The 21,292-nt window shown below is 38.0% G+C and overlaps 1 protein-coding gene across 2 annotated transcripts in view; it reads left to right on the plus strand.

The window, feature by feature from the left end:
• schip1 (schwannomin interacting protein 1) overlaps positions 1-21,292 on the plus strand; it is a 982,269-nt gene that overhangs the window by 322,588 nt on the left and 638,389 nt on the right. For both annotated transcript variants that reach the window (XM_028794440.2, XM_028794442.2), the window contains one exon: positions 20,444-20,524. In XM_028794440.2, the coding sequence (XP_028650273.1) occupies positions 20,444-20,524 (81 nt within the window). The remainder of the gene's footprint in view (positions 1-20,443; positions 20,525-21,292) is intronic.

Below are 21,292 nucleotides of genomic sequence, written 5' to 3' on the forward strand. Positions count from 1 at the left end.
TGATTGGTACAGTGAAATATACAGATGTTAAGTTAAAAACATTGATAAGTTGAAACAAAGCAAGCATTGTGGTGCAGTGGTCAGCACTGTCAGCTATCCTAAGAGTGGAGCTGATCTGTGTGCAGCTTGCATGTCCTCCCCTTGACTTCATGGTTCTTTTTAATTACACTGGTTCAACCACACACACAACCCAAAGCTGTGTATTTGAAGTTAACTGATAGTTCTGAACTATCTAGTTGTGAGTGTGGATGTGTGATGGTAGACTTTGCAATGGACTGGTGTCTCATTTATTCAGAAGTGTTTCCCATCTTGCACCCGATTGCTCCTCGGATTGGCTCTGGCCCCCTGCTCAACTGGATTAAACAGACTTGGGAATGTTATCACTTGTAAAATGATATTTATTTACAGTTCAAAGATAATGATTACTGAAAAATATATAATGCATTTAGAACAGATCTTTCCTATTTTTTGTTTTACTTAAAATGGTTTTGTGAGCTATAACTTAGTCATAAGATATACACTACATTTATACATTAACCATATAGACCTAAATCAATATAATTAAAAATACATGTACATAGAGTAAATAATCATATTTTTAAAATGTATTTAATTTATTTATACCAAAATAAGCATGTAAAAGTATGACTATTTTTATCATACAAGGCCAAATTTGACAGTTGTGCCGGTTTTAAGCCTCTTGCCTGCGTGGAAGATGATTGTTTCTGGAAAAATATGATCAGCAATAAAACATTCTTATTCTTATCAGAAAACTTTAAAACTAGCATATTGTGTAAATGTGCAGAAATAAATGTTTTTCATCTTTTCGTGGCTACATCCTTTTTTAGTCCTAATGAAAAATGGTAGAGAAGTTAAATACCTCGCTGAAATACACAGGTATAATTCAGATAATAATTTTAATTATTGTTTCTAGGCAAAATACTCATAGTTACACTATATTTACAAAACACCTAAGAGGACATTGAATTGATTCTGGTCACCGTACCAGGCTGTATTTCTCCAATTTTTTTTGTTTTTTTCAAATTAATTTCTTTTTGGCATTTATGTATATATGGGAGCATTTTTACAATTAACCGTCAGAAGTAAAAGTCAAATGCTTTATTAACAATAAAAGTAAAGCAAAAGAGGACATAGTGAAGAAAAGGAAATAAAAAATACAGCTGAAACATCTAGTCCGTATTTTCTTTTCTTTCTTTCTTTGATAAGGTGCATTCATAAAGGACAACATCTCATAACAGTTTTGTAAATTAAGCTGGGCTATTAATCCCAAAACAATTTTTCCCTTATGCATTGATACAGGAGACAGTAGGGTGAAATGACACCTTTTATTGGCTAACTAAATAGATTACAAATGCAAGCTTTCGAGGCAGCTAAGCTAATTAAAGTGTGTCAGCTTTGCATTTTTTTAAAAAGTATTTTTACCAAATTTCAGCCTCACAAAATGCAGGCCAAAGTAACAAGATACAATACAATATTATAACATTTTAAGGGCTAATAAAAACTACAGGATTATGTGTTTCTATACACGTGTACATTAAACATTTGATTAAAGGAAGCTGACAACAACCCCCTAATTTTTACTTTATGTTGACCGGTCAAATTGACACCTCAGATGTGACCACAAATCAAAAGCAGTTGAGCACTTCACTTGTAAAAGCAACGCCAGTCATTCACTCAGAAATCACCCGTGATTGCACACATTAACACATTCCCACTCTCTGATCAATAAATCAATCAATTGATATTTTGTAACCAACATTTGTTGGAGAACTTTAATGTAGAGCACAACAGCTAGCTTACGGTGTGTCATCTTCCAAAGTTGAAAGTGTTGTAACCAGATTGCTGAAAAACCCAGATGGGTGCAGGGAGAATTTGCAGAGACTGTGTCAGATTTTGATCATAGCCTTTGGATTTGCGAGTCAGCAGTACTGGCTATTGCACCTACATGCTGTCCTTCCCGAAGGTATTATTTATATTATAATAATTTAAGAAAGACGCACTAAGATGAATTTTGCATATTTTGTCATTGTGACTTAACAGTTTTTCTCTTCTGCCTATATCTTCACCTTTGAACAGTAATAAAATGTGAAAGCAGACATTATGTCAAAGAGTGATAATTAAGTGATGAGCCGTAGGAAAAATTGCAGTTCTTGGTGCCAATGAATAATGTCTTTTAACATTATAAATGGAAAATCTGCCGATTATTAAGTTTTATTACACTTTAACTGCATTAGCCTGTATATTTATGTACTCGTCTTTGCTAAATCTGTTTTACATGAAATGAGTGAAGTCCATAAATGACATCATACCTCAAGAGGGTCATCATAAGAGAGATGAATAAGTTGAACTGATGTCATGTTATAAGACTGAACATGATTATTTTTATCAAGCAAACACTTGAACAAGGCACCTGGACAAGGCTGACCTAATGGATTGTTGGACATCCCCGCTGGAGGAGATGGCTTGTTACCCAGGTGGGAAGCCCCTGACCAGACATGTGCTTAATACCTTCCCTGGCTGGGTTAAAAGAGGACAGGGAAGGACTGTCTCTGAGGGGAGATTATTCCCCCCAGACGCTAGATGCCAGAAGCCCTTCATATCTGTGGTAGTTGTAGTCCGGCAACACAGCCATGCTGGAGACCATAGGTGCCGCAAGAAGGCGCTGCAGGGACATGCACAGCCTACTATATTGAACTTCCATATGACCTTTAAGTAATTCCAGCGGCCAGCAGCCCTGGCACTGGAAGTACACTGGGGTCCTCAATTAAAAGAACCACACTCCCTTGTCCAAAAAAGTCGGACCGGGGAGGAAGGGAGGCAACATTCAACTGGAGGAGAGAAGTGCAGTGGGGTGAAAGGAGAGGTATTGTGAAGTGAATTGTGGAAGAGACAGAACTTGTGCTTTATGCTTGTACTTAACTGAGGAATTGTGAATATTAAAACCATCCTTTATTTGAACTGTGGACGAAAAAGGCACACTGAAAAGCAGGCAGATAATATTTTCTCAATTCTCTTTATTTATTTCATTCGGAGTCACAGTAAGTAGAGATTCAAAAGAGCATAACTTGTTGCCGCAAAGCTCAATTGAACCCTGATCAAAAGCCAGGAGGGGTTTTTTATACTTCAGCATCTCATGATTAATAAGACAGAAAGAACATCCTTATCAACACAGTAAAGTTAAACAATATGTCTGTTGAGCTAAGCATTATCTGTGTTTTCAAAGCTGAGCACAGGAGAGACGCCTTTGCATAAACTACATGTACTTTCTGCAGCCTTGTGACCTTGTCCCTGAAACATTCACTTTGAGAAAGGGAAAACAAGAAACAGCTTACATTTTATTCATGTGGACACTATTTCTCCTGAACCCTGGAATAACATATTTTTTGTTAGTTCATAAGCCAAAGCGTCTCTCACTGGCAAGTTACAAAATAGTTATTATAAAAATTCTAATTTACTAAACACACAAAATACATGGTGCTGAGGAGAACATTCTTCTTCTACAGAACCCAGGACTGTGGTTGTGTGTTTGTGTCAGGGTTTGGGTCTCGTTCACTCCCCAGACTCTTTAAGAAAGCTTTGTGAGCAAATATGCACTAGATCATCATTTCTTTGACACTACTAAATATGTAATATAGAAATGTATTTTATTATAGATATATACCATGAGGCTAACTTTTTCTAAAGAGTTGACCATTCACATTCAGTTTCTGCATTGCCAATTGTTGGTCAATTATTTGTCCAACCATTCATTATTAAACCACTTAATCTATTCCAGAGTCATGGAAACCTATAAGCAAATCCCGCAAGATTGGGTGCAAGGCAGAAACTAGTCCTAGATGGGCTGCCAGTCCATGGCAGGACACACTTGTGCACATACCACAGCTAACTCAGAATCACCAATTAGCCTAATATGCCCATCTTTAGCAATATGCAGGGAAAACTATACTGTCCAGAGAGAAACTCCACAAACTGAACAATTAATCAATCTTTATTTTAGGTTGCCTTTACCCTGATTAGAGTACCAGCTGGTGGTAGCCACTGAAAACTCGCACGCAACATTAAATTTCAGTTGGCTGAGTTGCAGATAGTTAGTACTATCTAGGAATAAGAGAACAAATATATTCTGATGCTGTCTAAGGCTCGTGTTCACTTCTACTGTTGAAGACTGCTTTTAACTTTGTAAACCCGTTTTTAAAAGTTACATAATTTAGTAACAAACATTGATTTTTTCCACTTGCCATTTAACAAGCAACATGATAGCAAATTAAAAGCACCATTCCAGCTCATTTAGATTTAATATATATTGTTATGTCTAATTATATGTAGGTCAAACATGCAACATTTGCAACACTTGTGAAAGAGGTCTAATTGATGACACAATAGACAATGGACATTATTCAGTTCTCATCCCTGCTTAGATGTGTCAAATCTGAGGTTTAAAACCCATTTTCTTCACAATGCAGCACCAGTGAAACTCATCAATAAAAACGAGCTGAGGATTTAAGACTGGTGCCAAGGTGCTCGGCTAAATTGCTAATGCTAAAAGCTTCTACAGTAAATTCCTCTTTATGCATTCAGTTCACTCCTGCACATTTGTAATTCCTTTAACCCTTATCTTTCAAGTGACGCTCTGGGATTTGACTTACCTTGCGCTTTGCATTTTTTTTTTTTTTTATTAGACCAGCACAAAAGAAATGAGATGAACTACCGCAATATGCATTCTGTTTGCAATCTTATGACGTGCAGTTCTTCTCTTGTCTTTAGTGGGTATGTGAACTTGTGGCAAAGTTTTGTGCTTTATGAGCCCTCGCACAAATTCCAGGTGTCACTTAGAGTGTGTTGTCTAACAGATAATCAATACTTTATGGGATTCTGTAGTCTTAGATCTCTCACATTTCACAAATGTCAGCAATTCATTGTTTTCAAATATGAAAGGTACCTTCATTACCTGTCTACTGTTTTCTCAGCCAGTTCATTCTCTTTTTTTCAAATCAGATGCACTATAATTCTTTTAGTTGCACATCTTTTTAACTTTTCACTATTCTACACATTATCAGCATATCAAACTTTATATACTGTACAACTGAATTGACTGGCCAGTAGATAAATACAAACTCACTAAAAATTAAACATCGGTGTTAATTTTATTGTATTTAATTCGTAATTGTCTGGTTATGAAATGATCTTAAACTGATTTTCTCATTTTTGAAAAGAGCATAAATTTTTATACATTTGACTGAACCATCAATTTATCACAAAATACCTGGCATTCAATCAGTTTTCTCAGGAGCTAGGATTTTATCAGGCACAAGACAGGAAGCAAGCCTGCATCAGGTACTAGTCCACTGGAAAGCCTAATTTCCCAACAGAGTCTCCTGCAGACTGCCAGTGTCAGACCCTACTGTGGCTGCTCTAGCTCCTGGACCCTGTGACCTCATTCAGGGGTCTGTGGCTGGAGGTCTGAAGTGGAGAGTCTTGGCACAGCTTGATACAATATGTGAAATAAATAAATAAACAAATGTAACTACATTTCCTTAAAAAAGCCTAATTTCATAAGTTATTGAGTGTAGAACTTCAATAACAAGAGATAATTTATGATTTCTGCATATGTGCTGAAGCAGAAATCACCTTAAAAACTCACATTGCCTGTGTGTTTAACCAGCTAATACTCACTTATTAAACAATATTTATTTATATAGTCCGGATCTGAGAGGGACACACTCCTCAGGTGACCGTGGACAGCCCAAGAGGGTGGGGATTCCATGGAGAATTTGGCTACAAAGCAGCCCATGGAAATCAGGTAACTGGGTGGGGACATTTAGAAAGCTTGCATCTCCAGGCTGTTAAGCCTGTCAGCAGGATGTGTTGTCACTAATGAACCTGGCCTTGGGTTGACTTAAAGGGAGCCAAGAGAACACTGTGGCATATGGGTTGCCTCTGACCCCAATTGAGCAGAGTAAGACTAGCAGCATGTATGAGTGGGCAAAGAAACAAAGAGGCTACGTATCCATGATGCTGCTAAAGACCTGAGTGGCATAGTCAAAGAAGCCCCTCAATAGGATACACCATAAAGAGGAAAATTCTCCTCACCGCAGCAATCCCTGGTCATTAAAATATTATAATATTTCTATCACATGATGATGCAGTTTAAAAACTTGAATTGTTAACTTAAGTGACTTACTGTAATATTTTTTTAACAGTCAAGATAAATGCCTACAATGCAGAAAGAACCCCTCTGTGGCTACTAAAGTCACAAGGCCCTGGCATCATCTCACTAAAATAATCACAATATGTTTAACATAAGTATTTTATATTGATTAAATTGTGACATCGTTGCACGGAAATATAGCAGCCTGACCTAAAGAAGGACAGGACTGAAAGTCTGATTGACAGTGACAAAGTAAGACAGGTATCCTCAGCACTACGTAAGTCTTAGGGTGGTTCATGCTATATTCTACAAGACTGGTAAGATTCAAGAATTCAGGCAGAGACTTTCCGAGAAGAGATCTATGCAGAAGATGACATTGTGTTTTGGTGAATCGCAGAATGAGAGTGCAATAGTGGGAAGTCTGACCAGCCATGTTACACAACCCGGGACAGGGCAAGAGTAGCTGTATTTACAGTAATCCCTCGCTATATCGCGCTTTGACTTTCGCGGCTTCACTCTATCGCGGAATTTATATGTAAGCATATTTAAATATATATCGCAGATTTTTCGCTGGTTCATGGGTTTTGGTGGACAATGGGTCTTTTACTTTCTGGTACATGCTTTCTCAGTTGGTTTGCCCAGTTGATTTCATACAAGGGACACTATTGGCAGATGGCTGAGAGGCTACCCAATCAGAGCATGTATTGCTATTAAATAAAACTCCTCAAATATATTGTGAACATGGGGGCTGTTCGCACCCCTAGAGAATACGGACGCTCCTCAAAAAATGCTGAAAGACTACCTTCACATTGCTCTCTTCCTTGCTGGGCTTACATATGGCTGCTTTGTCAAGCGATATGCTTCCCGCACTGTGCTTCGCATACTTAAAAGATCAAACAGCACGTATTGATTTTTGATTGTTTGCTTTTCTCTCTCTCTCTCCCTCTGACATTCTCTGCTACTGACGGAGGGGGGTGTGAGCAGGGGGGCTGTTCGCGCCCCTAGAGGATACGGACGCTCATCTAAAAAACACTGAAAGACTACCTTCACATTGCTCCCTTCCTTGCTGGCCTTACTTGTGATTGCTTTGTTGCGTGATATGCTTCCCGCACGGTGCTTTGCATACTTAAAAGATCAAACAGCACGTATTGATTTTTGATTGTTTGCTTTTCTCTCTCTCTCTCGCTCTGACATTCTCTAGTCCTGACGGAGGGGGTTTGAGCAGTGGGGCTGTTTGCACCCCTAGAGGATACGGACGCTCGTCTAAAAAATGCTGAAAGACTACCTTCACATTGCTCCCTTCCTTGCTGGGCTTACTTGCGGCTGCGTTGTCAAGCGATATGCTTCCCGCAAGGTGCTTTGCATACTTAAACGCTCAAACAGCACCATTCGGTTTTTGTTTGCTTTTCTCTCTTTCTCTGACAGTCTCTGCTCCTGACGCGCAGTCCTTTAAAGAGGAAGATATGTTTGCATTCTTTTAATTGTGAGACGGAACTGTCATCTCTGTCTTGTCATGGAGCACATTTATACTTTTGAAAAAGAGACAAATGTTTGTTTGCAGTGTTTGAATAAAGTTCCTGTCTCTCTACAACCTCCTGTGTTTCTGTGCAAATCTGTGACCCAAGCGTGACAATATAAAAATAACCATATAAACATATGGTTTTTACTTCGCGGATTTTCTCCTTTCGCAGGGGGTTCTGGAATGCAACCCCCGCGATGGAGGAGGGATCACTGTAGTACCAATTGCTCATTTGTTATTTTATGAGGCATCCCGTGTGGAAGGTAACAGTAGAAAAGTGTGACTAATGGTACTACGCATTCCGGGGTTATGGACAGAGGTTCTGTCTTAGTAAAATAAATATGTCTAATGTTTGTTTAAATCTCTGTCTTTTCATCTCGGTATTTGTTACAGTATATTTACCATGAAAGTATCTTTTAGATATTAGCTGGTTAAATAAACATACATCATAAACCAGTTTATTTATCCACGGCATCTATTATACCTGCCTTTACATGGACACATACTGTTATCCATTAAACCAATGTTAGTCCTACCTCCACTTACAGGGTGCATTTTCAAGATCACCCTCTGCCAAGAGTAATGAGTATACTCTCAATGTATATATACTGTAACAAATACAGAGATGGAAAGCTTGTCTATTTAACAATGATAAATCATCTGTCCATACCCTGGGATGTCACTCATTGACCATCTCACTGTTGCATTCTCTCCCTTCTTCTACATGGAGCTGATATTTATTTTCCTTTCTGAAAGTTTCTGCCTGCATTCTTTAATCTTTCTGCGCTAACAAAATGTAGTGCAAACCTTCTCAGGACTTGTCTTATGTGCAGCATTCCATGTACCTGTATGACAGGTCGCTGTCAATCAGGCATCAAGCCCCGCTCACCTTGAGGGCAATCAGCTGTCTGCTGCAATACTAAGAATATTTAAGCCAGACAATGTCACAAATCAATATCTGCAAGTATTCTTTTGGTACATATACTGTGATTATTTCAATGAGATGGTAAGGCTGTTTTGTAGTCATATTTGCCAATCATTCCATAAGCACATGTTAAAAAATATTATATCTCTAATCTTGACAATGCAAATTTTAGATTGTATCATTGAGAAGAGCAATCTGATGGAAATATTATAGTATATATTTTAAATTGTGAATTTCGTACTTAGGTATTAGCTTTTTAAACACATATGAAATGTAAGTAGTTTTAAGGTGATACAGTACAATTACAGAAATAATAAATTTTTTTTTAAAAACTTTAATTTACATTAGGCCATTTTTGTGAATGAAAATACATTTATAAAAACAAAAAAATGTTTGACAAATTAGAGGTAACCATTTGGTCCATCGAGCCTATTTTCTTTAGCTAAAAGCTAAGCTATCCCAATATCTCATCCAGATACTTCATAAAGGTTGTCAAGGTTTATGTTTCAACTACATGTCTTGGTACTTTGCTCCAGAGTCTCCTTGGGTAAAGAAGTGCTTCCTGACTTCAGTCCTAAATGCACTTCCCCTTAATTTTCACTGATGTCCTTGACTATGTGATTCACCCTTAAGCCAAAAGAATGTTACTGGATCTACTTTGTCAGTGCCTTTGGAGATTTTAAATACCTGAATTAGGCCTCCAAGCAATCTCTTTAGCTCGAGATTAAACAGATTTAATTTTCTGAGTCACTGAGAGTCGGACATGTCCTTAAGTCCTAGGATTCACCTGGTTGCCCTCCTCTGCACAGCTTCAAGTGCTGCTATGTCTTTCTTGTATTGTGGTGCCCACAATACTCCAGATGCAGTCTTAATAGTGCATCATATAGTTTGATCCTAACGTCCCTCAACTTAAATTCAATAGTTTTTATGATATAACCTAACATTTTATTTGCTTGTATGCTTTATTTACTTGATGAAAATGTTGGGTCAACATAAACCCCTGAATCCTTTTCAGAGGTTGCTTCCTATATGACAGTGTTTCCCATCTTGTATTTTTATTTGACTAGCTGTCCCACGCGGCTCCGCCCATGTAGTAGTGAAACAGGACAAATTTTAAAAATCAGTTAAAGAAAATGTAATTGTGACCAAGCAGAAGGTAGGTACACTCCAACGTCAAATGTTGGCACTATATCTGATTGTGTTCAGCTCTGACGGGAGTGCGTCCCCTGCGTAGGGAGAAAAGCACGTGGCCATGATACCTCTGGCAATTAGCAGCTACCCTCTAAAACACATGATCTCTCTGTCAAAAATGTCAAACATTACTCCTTAAAATCTGTAGATGATAATGTCTGTTGAACAAACGGGTATCGCAAGCTAAGCGGAGGCACGGTATGCTCCAACACGTAGCGAGAGGCAGAACTACTGGAATGGAGGCTTGCGTGTGAGTGAGGAGGGTCCAGCCCTTCTCTCCTTGGCCTGCAGCTGCTATCTCAGATTCACACAAATAAATCGGTACTACAAGTGAACTATGATACTTAGTGCAATGAGAGAAGTTGCAAAATCACCTCAAGGAACCTGAAGCTGCTAACCTGCTCCACAGCCCACCCTTCTGATGTAAATGGGATGATGTTCTCTCACCTGCTTGAGGAAATCTGTGATCAGTTCTTTAGTTTTTCTAATATTGAGGGTGAGGTTGTTGATGAAACTATAAGATGTGTTAAAATGTCTGTAAAGACAGCAGTTAGCTGGATGCATCATGTTTTTAAAATGTGACCTGAAAGTCCATCTGGGCTGGCTGCTTTGTGGTTGCTGACTTGGGAGAAAGTCCTCGTCACTTCATCCTTAGAGATCCTCAAGCTGGAGTCTTGCGGTGCTGCAGTAATTCGCACAAACCGGTCCAAGTTAGCAAGCTCGAATCAGGTGAAAAACACGTTAAGCTTATTCAGAAGTGAAATGGAGGTAGTGTCTGCCTTCATTGTCTTGTCATCAGACTATCAGATCAGGAATATAAGACAATAAAGGAGGCCCTATATGGCAGGAATGAAGTGTAACAACGTAGGCTGAAGATGAAGGCCTTTAAGAATTATACTTGCCTTCCCATGAAGTCAATTAGCTTTACTCTTATTTTCACATGTACTCTGTTGCTAAGCAATTCATTATTATTCGGGACCAGAATTTAATTATACTATTTAGCCACAAGTTGTGATATACTACATCCACTTAACATCTTGACCTAAATAACATTTATTTACCTATTTATTTATTTTTAACTTTAATATATATCTGTACCTCAAAATGTTTTACAAGTTATAAACAAAAGTAAAGTTATAAAAGAGGTAAAATGATGAAGTCTCTGATAGTTAAAATTCAATGTCCAGTTTGATAGCATGCTGTGGTTAGTTGGCCAGAGAGGAGAAGAAATCCAAAACTCCAACCAACAAGATGCCCTCTAGGAACCAATGGCCATGAGACCACCACCCCCCACCCCATCTGGTCATTTAACAGTAGTAGGAGTGATAATGCAGTTTGTATTATCTATGTATGATGAAAAGTCTTAGAAGATTACAGTAGATGCTGCAAGTATTATCTTAGCACTAGTATCCTTCAGCCTTTCAAGCATGTGAAAAGACCACAGAGTACTTTGGCCAAATGCCTAGTGTCATTACGGGATACTAGAGAGAGAAAGCAAAGACAAAATCTTCTATATATATATTTAGAACTATTAAAACAGTCATACCTATCACTTTGATCAAATGCAAAGCTTGAAGTGTGCTGTTATGCAGGATTAGTTTTAGTCTTTTACAACTGGTGCACTACAAATAAATTACAGTATTAAGTATAATTATTTTTTGATAAATATGCCTAAATGTGTTTGTTAAATTTGCTGTTTGGTGGCTTTTGGGACATGATAATTACCATTTTGTTTGTTTTGTATGAGTTTCATCAAGTCAAATTTCTTGTCACTGCCATTTCTATGACATTCTTACAGCAATAAAGCAAAGTAACTTATAATTTGTATCTGGTAGCAGATCACCAGTCCTATAACAGGGGACTAGCTGGTGGGAGCCTGTTGGTTGTTTTTGAGCTTTGAACCTAGGCCTCAAAATAAATGAAAATGATCCATTCTCATTTTGATTACCTCTTAAACTTTCTTTTATCCCTAAATCGTTTTAGTTTTTTTCCTGTCAATGTAACATAGTAAAATTCAGTCTTTGAATCAGATGTGGTAAGAGAGCAGTAATCCAATTTCATATGACCATAAGTCCCAACCCTAACCCTATCGCAAAAATACCAGAGTGCAGTCAACTATGTAACCCACAGCATTAAGGAGCTGTCAGAAACTTTCACTTTTAGATCCAAGCATTCAGGCCTGCAGTCTTCCTTTAATTGAAAACTAATATCTGAGCATCACAATCTAGAAGTATGCACTTTAAACCTCAGCTTCCTTTCTGTTTATTATACCTTCTCATCAGGAGTTTCTTCCTAGTTTCTTGTTAGACACAGTTTCTCATGAGTTCTCAGCAGGCTGGACACTGACACAATTATGTTAGTGTCCCGGTTTATAATAGCAGTCTACAAGCTTCTGAACACTTTCAGAAGAAAAGGTATGCTCCACTTCATTCACTTCATCAACACCGGCAAATCAATTACCTTTCTAGCTGTAATGCAATTTCCTCTACTGTTACTGTTCTGTTGGTTTTAGAAAGATGGCTCTAGTTTCTTGCAGCTTTGTATCGGTGATTAATGTTGATTGTCATCCAAGTGTTCTGAACCGTTCACATTTGTATGGCCATTTTTGAAAATCTCTTTCCACTCATGTATACTTTGATGAAAGCTTTGCCCCCATAAAGAGTACATAAACAGATCTGAATTTCCCCTCCTTTGGCACTTTCAGCCCACAAAAATTAGAACAACACTTCTCTGTTCTTCATTGGTACAAACTTATAGACCTATAGCCATATTAAAATGCGATATCTCACATGCTGACAAGGTGCTGAACCACCAAAATAAAGCTATATTAACACCAAGCCTTAGTGAACTGAAGTGTACATATGGCTAATGACACCTATATGACCTTGTTGCACATTTCATTCCAGAACCTTTGGCATTAATATGAAGTTACAATGTCGTTCCCAACACCTATGTGCCCGTAACAACATCCACTATTCTGGGATGGCCTTTTATAAGATTTTGGAGTGTGTCTGTGGAAATTTGTGCCCGTTCAGCCAACAGAGCATTTGTGAGGTCAGGTACCGATGCCAGATGAGAAGGCTTAGCTTGCAATTGGCATTCCAGGTAATCCTAAAGGTCAGTAAGGTTGAGATGAGGGATCTGTGCAGCCCACTTGAGTTCCTCCACACTAAACTCATCAAACTATGTCTTAATGGACCTGGCTTTGTGTGCAGTTTCACAGTCATGCTACAACAGAAAAGAGCCTTCTTCAAACTACTGCCACAACATTTGAAGTGCACAGTTGTCTAAACTATCTTTGTATGCTGTTGCATTAACAATATCTTTCACTGGCACCATGGGATCTAGCCCAAGCCGTGATAAAGAGCCCCAGACCATTATCGCCTCCTCCACCAAACTATACAGTAGGGACTATGTAGACCAGAAGGTTGTGTTCTCCTCGCATATGCCAAGCCCAGATTCATCACTCTAGAGAACATGTTTCCACTGTTCCAGAGTCCAATGGCGGCATGCTTTACACCACTCCATCAGACACTTGGCATTGTGCACAGTAGTTTTAGACTTGTGCGCAGTGGCTTGGCCATGAAATCCAATTTTATGAATTATCACAACACCCAGTTGTCATGCATTATAATGCTGCTTTCAGAAGCAGTTTGGAATTCTGTTCTGAATAGAGATGTCAGAAGAAATGTAATAGTACGAGATTTTTTTATGGTGTCAGTAGAGAGAGAAAGAGAACCGCATGCATTAATGATTGCAAGAAGACAAATTACTTTGGAAGGCACAATAATGCGTGAGGAAAAAAATTCAAAACACATGCACATACAGTGGGTTCACACATTGCCACTTTTATGAGAGATTTACATCTTCAGCCTGGAGCCTCTGCCCTGCAGTCACAAGAAGGTGGAATTGACTCGCCCCTTGGAGGAGTTCTAAATATTGGATACCACATTTATGTACCTTGTGTTATTTAGTGCATTTACATGTACACATAAAGTGAGTAACCCGGTTAAGGCAGAAGTCTGGTTTCTTAAAAATTTCCATTTAGCATTCGTGAATACACCTCTGGAGTTCCCCTTTGGCAAAATGCTCTGAACAAGAAAGAGTTAAGTGTTTAATGTTCAGCCACCATGAATCCAAAAACAAGCATGAAGCCTGAACATTCAATAGTTTGCGGTATGTACACTGGCTGCTACGTAACCCAATCACACTGTTTCAGCATATCTACAGCTAATAGCTGGATTCAAATTAAACTAACACTTTATTTATAGGATTCTTTGTAACCTGATTGCATGCAGCACACTCTTCCCTGCTTGGCAGTGCAACTGAGCCCAGCAAAGGGCTGGCATACTGGTATGTGTGCTTCTTGCCATACACCCAGGGCTGCTGGGACAATAATAAAACAGGCATTTTTACTTCAATAAAATGAGCATTATATTAGGTTACTTGTTACCTTAAAAAGTAATCGGCCTAACACACAGTACTTTTTCTTCATTACCCTACTGCTGCCAAGATTGTGCTGCTGAGCTTAGCACTGTACATTCAGCTCATCAGCACAAATTTAGAGATTTCTGAAATATTGAGACAGACTATTTCAACCAGGAGAATAATGTATTGCCCAAGCATTTACCTCATGAAATTTATCTTTGTGGACGTTTCAACCTCTGGCTGCTGAAAGTGCGTGTGAAGCTAACATATGCACTAACATAGGTGAACAGAGTGCATATACATGTACAGACTACAAAATCCTTAAATGTAACCTAGTTAAGAGTTTACAATCTGTGTGTTTACATGTGCTTTAATAACCTGTTTATTCACAGAAATCTGGTTTCTAAAATGCAATGTTTACCCTTATTCTTCTTAGAGAAACTGGGTTATTGGTGTCTGGGAGACCAGGTTAACACATACAGTATAGATTTCTCTGTGAGTAATGTGGTTATTTGGACATGTAAACTTTTAATTTAGTAAGTTAAAGAACATACATTTTGATAGTACACTGAAGAATGTATTGCGGTGTCACAGTTATAAATGTATTGAGTACAGTTAATGACAGTCCAGGTCATTTTCTAATTCTGGATTTGTGCACAGGCAATAAAAATGTCTGATCACTCATATAAGTAACCTTGAAAACGCAAAAGAAAGGCTGTTTAATAGGAGTGTTGAAAAAAAAACGATTAATTTAAAATTGGCTAGATTGAGGTTGCGTTGAAAGGTTTAAAGTCATAGAGAATGCAAATATAAAAAAGGGAGGGACAGATTTGGAAAAATAAATCGCCATGAGTTTGTGACATTTGAAATTTGAATTCATTCGACTCATCTGTTACATATTACTCTTTAGTAATACTTTTTAACCAGCTAATGATGCAAATATAAAGCTAACAATAGAAAATGTTACAAACAGCACAGTGGTTCTCTGACAAACCAGACTTTAAAACATGTTGTCACAAAAACAACTTTAAAGAGTTTATTTACTGTAAATGGAAATATCCAGGATTATTTTGGAATTCACTACCATATATACTCACATATAAGTTGAGTCTTGAAATCAGAAAAAGCGATCATAAAATCAGACCCTGACTTATACGCCTGTTCAAAAATGCGACACTTAATTTTTTTACATCTTCTTCCCTCAGTTTCTCAGATGCAAAGAATTTTGTTGCAGCAGTGCAGTTACCAATTTCTTTTGCTTCTTCAACGACATTTAATTTAAAACCAGCTTCATATTTTCTTCTGATCGAACGCTCCATCGTCGATAAGGTATGCTCTTACGATAAAGGTGTATAAGGGTGTGCGATACAAAAAACACAAATCAGTGCAAACGTTGCTTTGGAATAGTTCGTGTATTACTGCGTGGTCACGTAAGTTCAATACATTAAAAAAAAAAAGGCAGTGTGCTCCGTGGTTACTCTCTCAGGTAGGTGTTAGCATATCATAATCTCTTGGACCAATAGTGTGAGTTTTCCGCATTCGACTTATACGACCGACAACATAAAATACCAGAAATTATATGGTAAAATCAAGTTCTGACTTATCCGCGAATATATATGGGAATTCAAATGTACAGATATAATAATGTTTGAATTTTTATTTTTAATATGGACTTTAAGCAGTGTTTTTCAATTACTAGAGATAAAATCTTAGAGAACAAATGTAAAATATGATCCCCACATTATAATTCAAGCCCTCCATTCTACAGTATTTTGATATTTATAAATGTCAGTAGTAGTTTACTTAAATGATAGATGGGTGACTATTTGATGCACATACCAGTACTTTAATGCTGTTGTTACTATTAATATTTATATATTTTATATTCTATTACAGAAAAAGGCACAATATTATTCACTTCAATAACAGAGGTACTTTAATATAAAGCCATTGAATGGGATTTTTGTTTTTGCCTTGTTATGGAAAGGTATTGAGTATCAAAAAATTTAATTGGTATTGGCATCAAATACATAAATGTAGGTGTGGTGACATCCCTAGTTGTGAATAATGCATCAGAAGACAGGCAATTTTTACACACAATGCACTGCAGTTCTCTTTGTGTTTGTATGGTCTGCCACTTTGTGGCTGAACTGTTGTTGCTTCCAGATGCTTCTACTTCACAATGATAGCACTTAAAGTTGACTGAGGATGATCTAGCGGAGAGGAAATTTCACATACTGACTTCTGGCAAAGGAGGCATCCTATGATAGTGCCACAAGTTGCAGAGCTCTTCAGTACAACCCGTCTACTGCCATTGTTTATCAATTGAGACTTCATGGCCATGTGCTTTATTTTATGCGCCTATAAACAATGAGTGTGGCTGAAACATCTGAACAAAATAATTTGAAGGGTTGTCCACAGGCCTCATAGAGTATATAGCGTACCTCACATTAATGGCTTAGGAAGAAGCTTTTAAAGGTCCCTTGTAGTTTGTACCTAACTTTTGCCTGCATTTTTAATTAACGGCATGAGCATTCTGACATGTTAAGTATCTCATTCAGTTGGATACTGCTTGTGCTTTTAATATAATTTGTTTTTCTTATTTATCAAAGTTTGACAATTAAATATCTATGCAATACATATTGATAGATCGATGCTAACATTATTATTAGTATACAAATAGTTTAAACATCTTGATAGAGGACAAAATAATGCATTTCATTGCTCACAAATCCCAGGGAATTTCTGTTTCTATGAACTGTTGTTTGTATGCTGGATGATGTGATTCATCTTTTTTCTCACATCACTGACCAGGGGTCTACACAATTGGCAGGCCGTCTACTGACCTGTTTTCCTAAGGGGATGCTTTACTTACTTGGCAGGCTTGTCAGTCTAAATTCAGAAAGCTAACAGACCCTGGAAGAGAGCTAGTCAATGGTATTAGTGATTATATCAGTTCACTGGCCTTAAGGTAAAAGTTGTACACTCATGATATGTTAGCACATTTATTGCTTTCTCAAGCAAAGCAGACAAAAAAAAAAAAACAGAATTATTATAATTCTGACAAGACCTCTGATTTATACAGTGCTTGCATTATCTTGTCACTCAAATTCAAAAATATTGTGTGTTTCCTTGTGTAAAGACTTTGGCTAGATAAAGAATAGTAATGACATATATCACTTACTGATCTGAACTTAATAATAATAATAATACATTTTATTTATATAGCGCCTTTCCCATGCTCAAGGCACTTACAGAATATAATAAAGAACGGCAGAATATACAGTATATAGCATTGTACAAACCAGATAAATAAATAAAGAAGATTAAGACAGTAAATTCTGAAAAAAAAACAGACAACATAATTGATGGTCTAGCACACACATACAGGTTACATTGGCATCTTGACAGAGATGTAAACTGAGAGAAAGGTAATAAAGTCAAATAGAGCTAAAAGCCTTCCTGAACAGATGAGTTTTGAGTTGTTTTTTAAAGGAATTCATGGAGTCAGCTGACCTGATTAATTTTGGTAGGTCATTCCAGAGTCTGGGCGCTATACAGCTGAAGGCCCTGTCACCCATGGAGTGTAGATTAGTGAGGGGCACAACAAGATTACCAGAGTCAGAGGACCTTAGTGGGCGGGCAGGCACATAGTGATGGAGGAGGTCACTGATGTAGTTTGGTGCGAGGTTATTTAAAGCTTTGTAGGTTATTAGTAGGATTTTATATTCGATTCTGTAGGACACAGGGAGCCAGTGAAGACGGAGCAGGATGGGTGTGATGTGCTCGCTGCTGCTGGTTCGAGTAAGGACTCTTGCAGCTGAGTTTTGAATAAGCTGGAGCTGTGATATAAGATTAGAAGGGGCACCTGCCAGTAGGGAATTACAATAATCGATGCGGGATGTGATAAAAGCATGGACAAGTTTCTCAGCATTAGAGAAGGAGAGGAAGGAGCGAACACGGGATATGTTACGGAGGTGAAAGTAAGAAAGTTTCTTAATGTGATTTATGTGGGTGGAATAAGTGAGGGAGGAATCAAAAATGACACCAAGATTTTTTACAGTAGAGGCAGGTCTGATGAGATCACTGCCAAGATGGACTGGGAAGGAGCTCATTTTATTAAGTTGCATTTTAGTCCCAATTTGCAGGAGTTCAGTTTTATTGCAATTTAATTTTAAAGAGTTCTGCTCCATCCAGGTTTTAATTTCACTAAGGCAGGTTGTGAGCTGAGAAAGCTCTGATGAAGTTCCACTTTTAACATTGAAGTAGAGCTGGGTATCATCTGCATAAAAATGATAACCCAATCCATAACTACGGATAATATGGCCAAGGGGAAGCATATAAATACAGAAAAGCAGAGGACCAAGGACAGAGCCCTGAGGGACTCCTTGTGTGACTGGCACGGAGTTGGATCTGCTGTTGCCAAGACTAACAAACTCTTGCCTATCACTCAGATAGGACTTGAACCACTGGAGGGCAGTGCCAGAGATACCCAGCATGCTCTCCATTCTGGACAGTAGGATGTCATGTCTGACTGTGTCAAATGCTGCACTGAGGTCTAACAGAATTAATATGCTAGTTTGTCCAGAGTCTGCTTCCATAAGCAAATCATTGGTTACCCGTAGCAGAGCAGTTTCACAGCTGTGCCGCGCCCTGAATCCAGACTGAAAGGGTTCCATCAAGTTATTAGAGGTTAGGTAATTGGTGAGTTGGGAAGCTACAACACGCTCAAGAACTTTTGACAGGAAAGGTAAGTGGGAAATACGCCGGAAATTGTTAAGATTGTCAGCATCAAGGCCAGACTTTTTTAACATTGGGGTTACAGAAGCAGACTTACACAAACTTACACAGACGCGGCACTCAGAGAGACTTCAGATGCGTCTCCCAGCTGCTACAGTCTATTGGCCATAACGTGCACATGGTAGCGAGGAGCTGGGAGACAGAGTGGCATATGGGTTGCCACTGATCCTGGTTGAGCGCAGTGAGGCAGAGCCAGGTGTCATACATAAGTGGGCAAAAGGACAAAAGAGCTAGGCTAACACAAAGTCCTTTTTAGGGTTGCCTCACCAGCAGTTGGCATAAAGTGGCTAATTCCATTCCTCCATCTCTCACACCCACTCCCCAAACCTGAGTCATTACAATAATCTCTTTCATTGAAGTGTACATGTGCATTACCAGTCCAGTGGCAGCAGGGAATATCTTTGCGAAATGATGAAATTATCTTCTGTAATGTGAAGGAAGATACGCGACCATGTAACTTTTTAGTTATTACTGACTAGGAGTTTACAAAGCAGAGACAGTAATTGACGTCTGGGCAATTCCGACAACTTTCTGAGGTGAATTCATGCCTTTGGACCAGAAAGATGCCACGGAGGAAGACAAATAGCACAGTAAAATGGACATCCAGTCTCCTTTTAAAATGGCTGAATGTCACAACATTGTTTTACTTTATGCTTTTTCCTAAAATTACATGGCTATGCTGTTTTGCAATATATATTTGTAATCTGAAGATGTGGATCAATGCTTGATAACGTTTTTGGCTTGAAAAATGGATGTATTTGTTTTATGGTTTTTATTAATATTGAGATTCCTCTATCCTTAACCTCCATTATTAAAGGCAAGAGCAAACTAGTTATTTTTTAAAATATATAAAATATGTTTCACTTTAGAGTGCAGTTTTATGTGGCAAATTAGTTATCCCATGATTGTGAAGAAGTAATTTCAACTTGAAAAATACCAAACTTATCCTATAAGGAGGGCAACCATACTAGTGCAATTTGCATTTAAGAGAATTTTGTACTTCGCATTTGCCCAAAATTAATAAAACAAATCCAAATACTTTGGTTTTCCTGTCAGGTCCCAAAGTATGCCAGGTTACATGAAATTAACCCTACATGAGTAAATCTGGGTTTGTGTTTGGATGTGACCTGTGATGGAATGGCACCCTGTCTACAGTTGGCTTCTGCCTCATACTCAGTGCTGCCAATATGGGAACCAACATCATATGAACCAAAATTGTGTAAGCAGGTTGGAAAATGGATGGATGATATTAGTTCATGAAAAATTATTACCATAAAATGATGTCTGGACACCAGTAAGTCAATAAGTGTCAAGTGAGGGTTCACATAAAAACATGGAATAGGCTGCTATGCGCAGAGCAAATTCATTCTGTTTGTTTTCTCTGAATTAAAGAAATTGCTTTGTTTTGCAGCACTCAGCTCACAAAGGACAGAGAAAATAATATTGAAAAATGCTGTTTCAATATGCAGACACTGGAGGCCAAAGCCGTCATGTAAGTTCTGACTTTGCACTTTTTAACATTCTGAATAAGCAAGTGGACATGAATTGTGCCGTTTTATTGATATCTCAATATTGATAGCTCAATAAACCTTAAAAGCTTATTCAGCTTCTGAGTGTCTCGAGGGGACTATAGCAGACAAAAAATTGGGGGTCTCTAAATACATTCAAATTAACTAAGGGTTTTGACTTTTACACCTTTCCTTTTCCAGCCTCTGGGTGTTCTTGTGATTTACAATGAAGAACATCAAGGTTTCAACGGGAGGGAAAAAAACGGCTTCTGAAATGTGTTTGCTCAAATGACCTTAATCACATTAAACTGCAAATCTTGATGCTGTCGTCTCAGGATTTGTACAGATGCTGATGTCAATCAAGAAGTGTCAATGGCTTTATGTTTGCGTGTGCTAGTGTGGCTGACATGTAAAACCTTTGAAACATCTGTCACATTTCTCAGAAGCATAGAACCAATATCACAATAAATAAATCTCTGAAACCTAGAGGTCAGCTACAGTGAAGCTAAAATATAATATCTTGTGTTTGCTCTTCCTGTATTTTATTATCTTAAAACTGACTGCTGCAATACATATATAGCATAATGATGCTCTGTTTTGTTAATTTGAACTTAAAATAATTCAATTAATGTTAGGAACGTTAGTAATGGGTTCTGCTTTAGCTCAGAAATCAGCCATTTTCCACAAAGACATGTGGGTCGGTTGCTTTCTTGTTTAGTCTTGAAGTTTTATGTTCAGTTTGTTCTCTATGT

This window comes from Erpetoichthys calabaricus, chromosome 2 (assembly GCF_900747795.2).
Source record: "Erpetoichthys calabaricus chromosome 2, fErpCal1.3, whole genome shotgun sequence".
In the NCBI taxonomy this organism is placed as follows: Eukaryota; Metazoa; Chordata; class Cladistia; order Polypteriformes; family Polypteridae; genus Erpetoichthys; species Erpetoichthys calabaricus.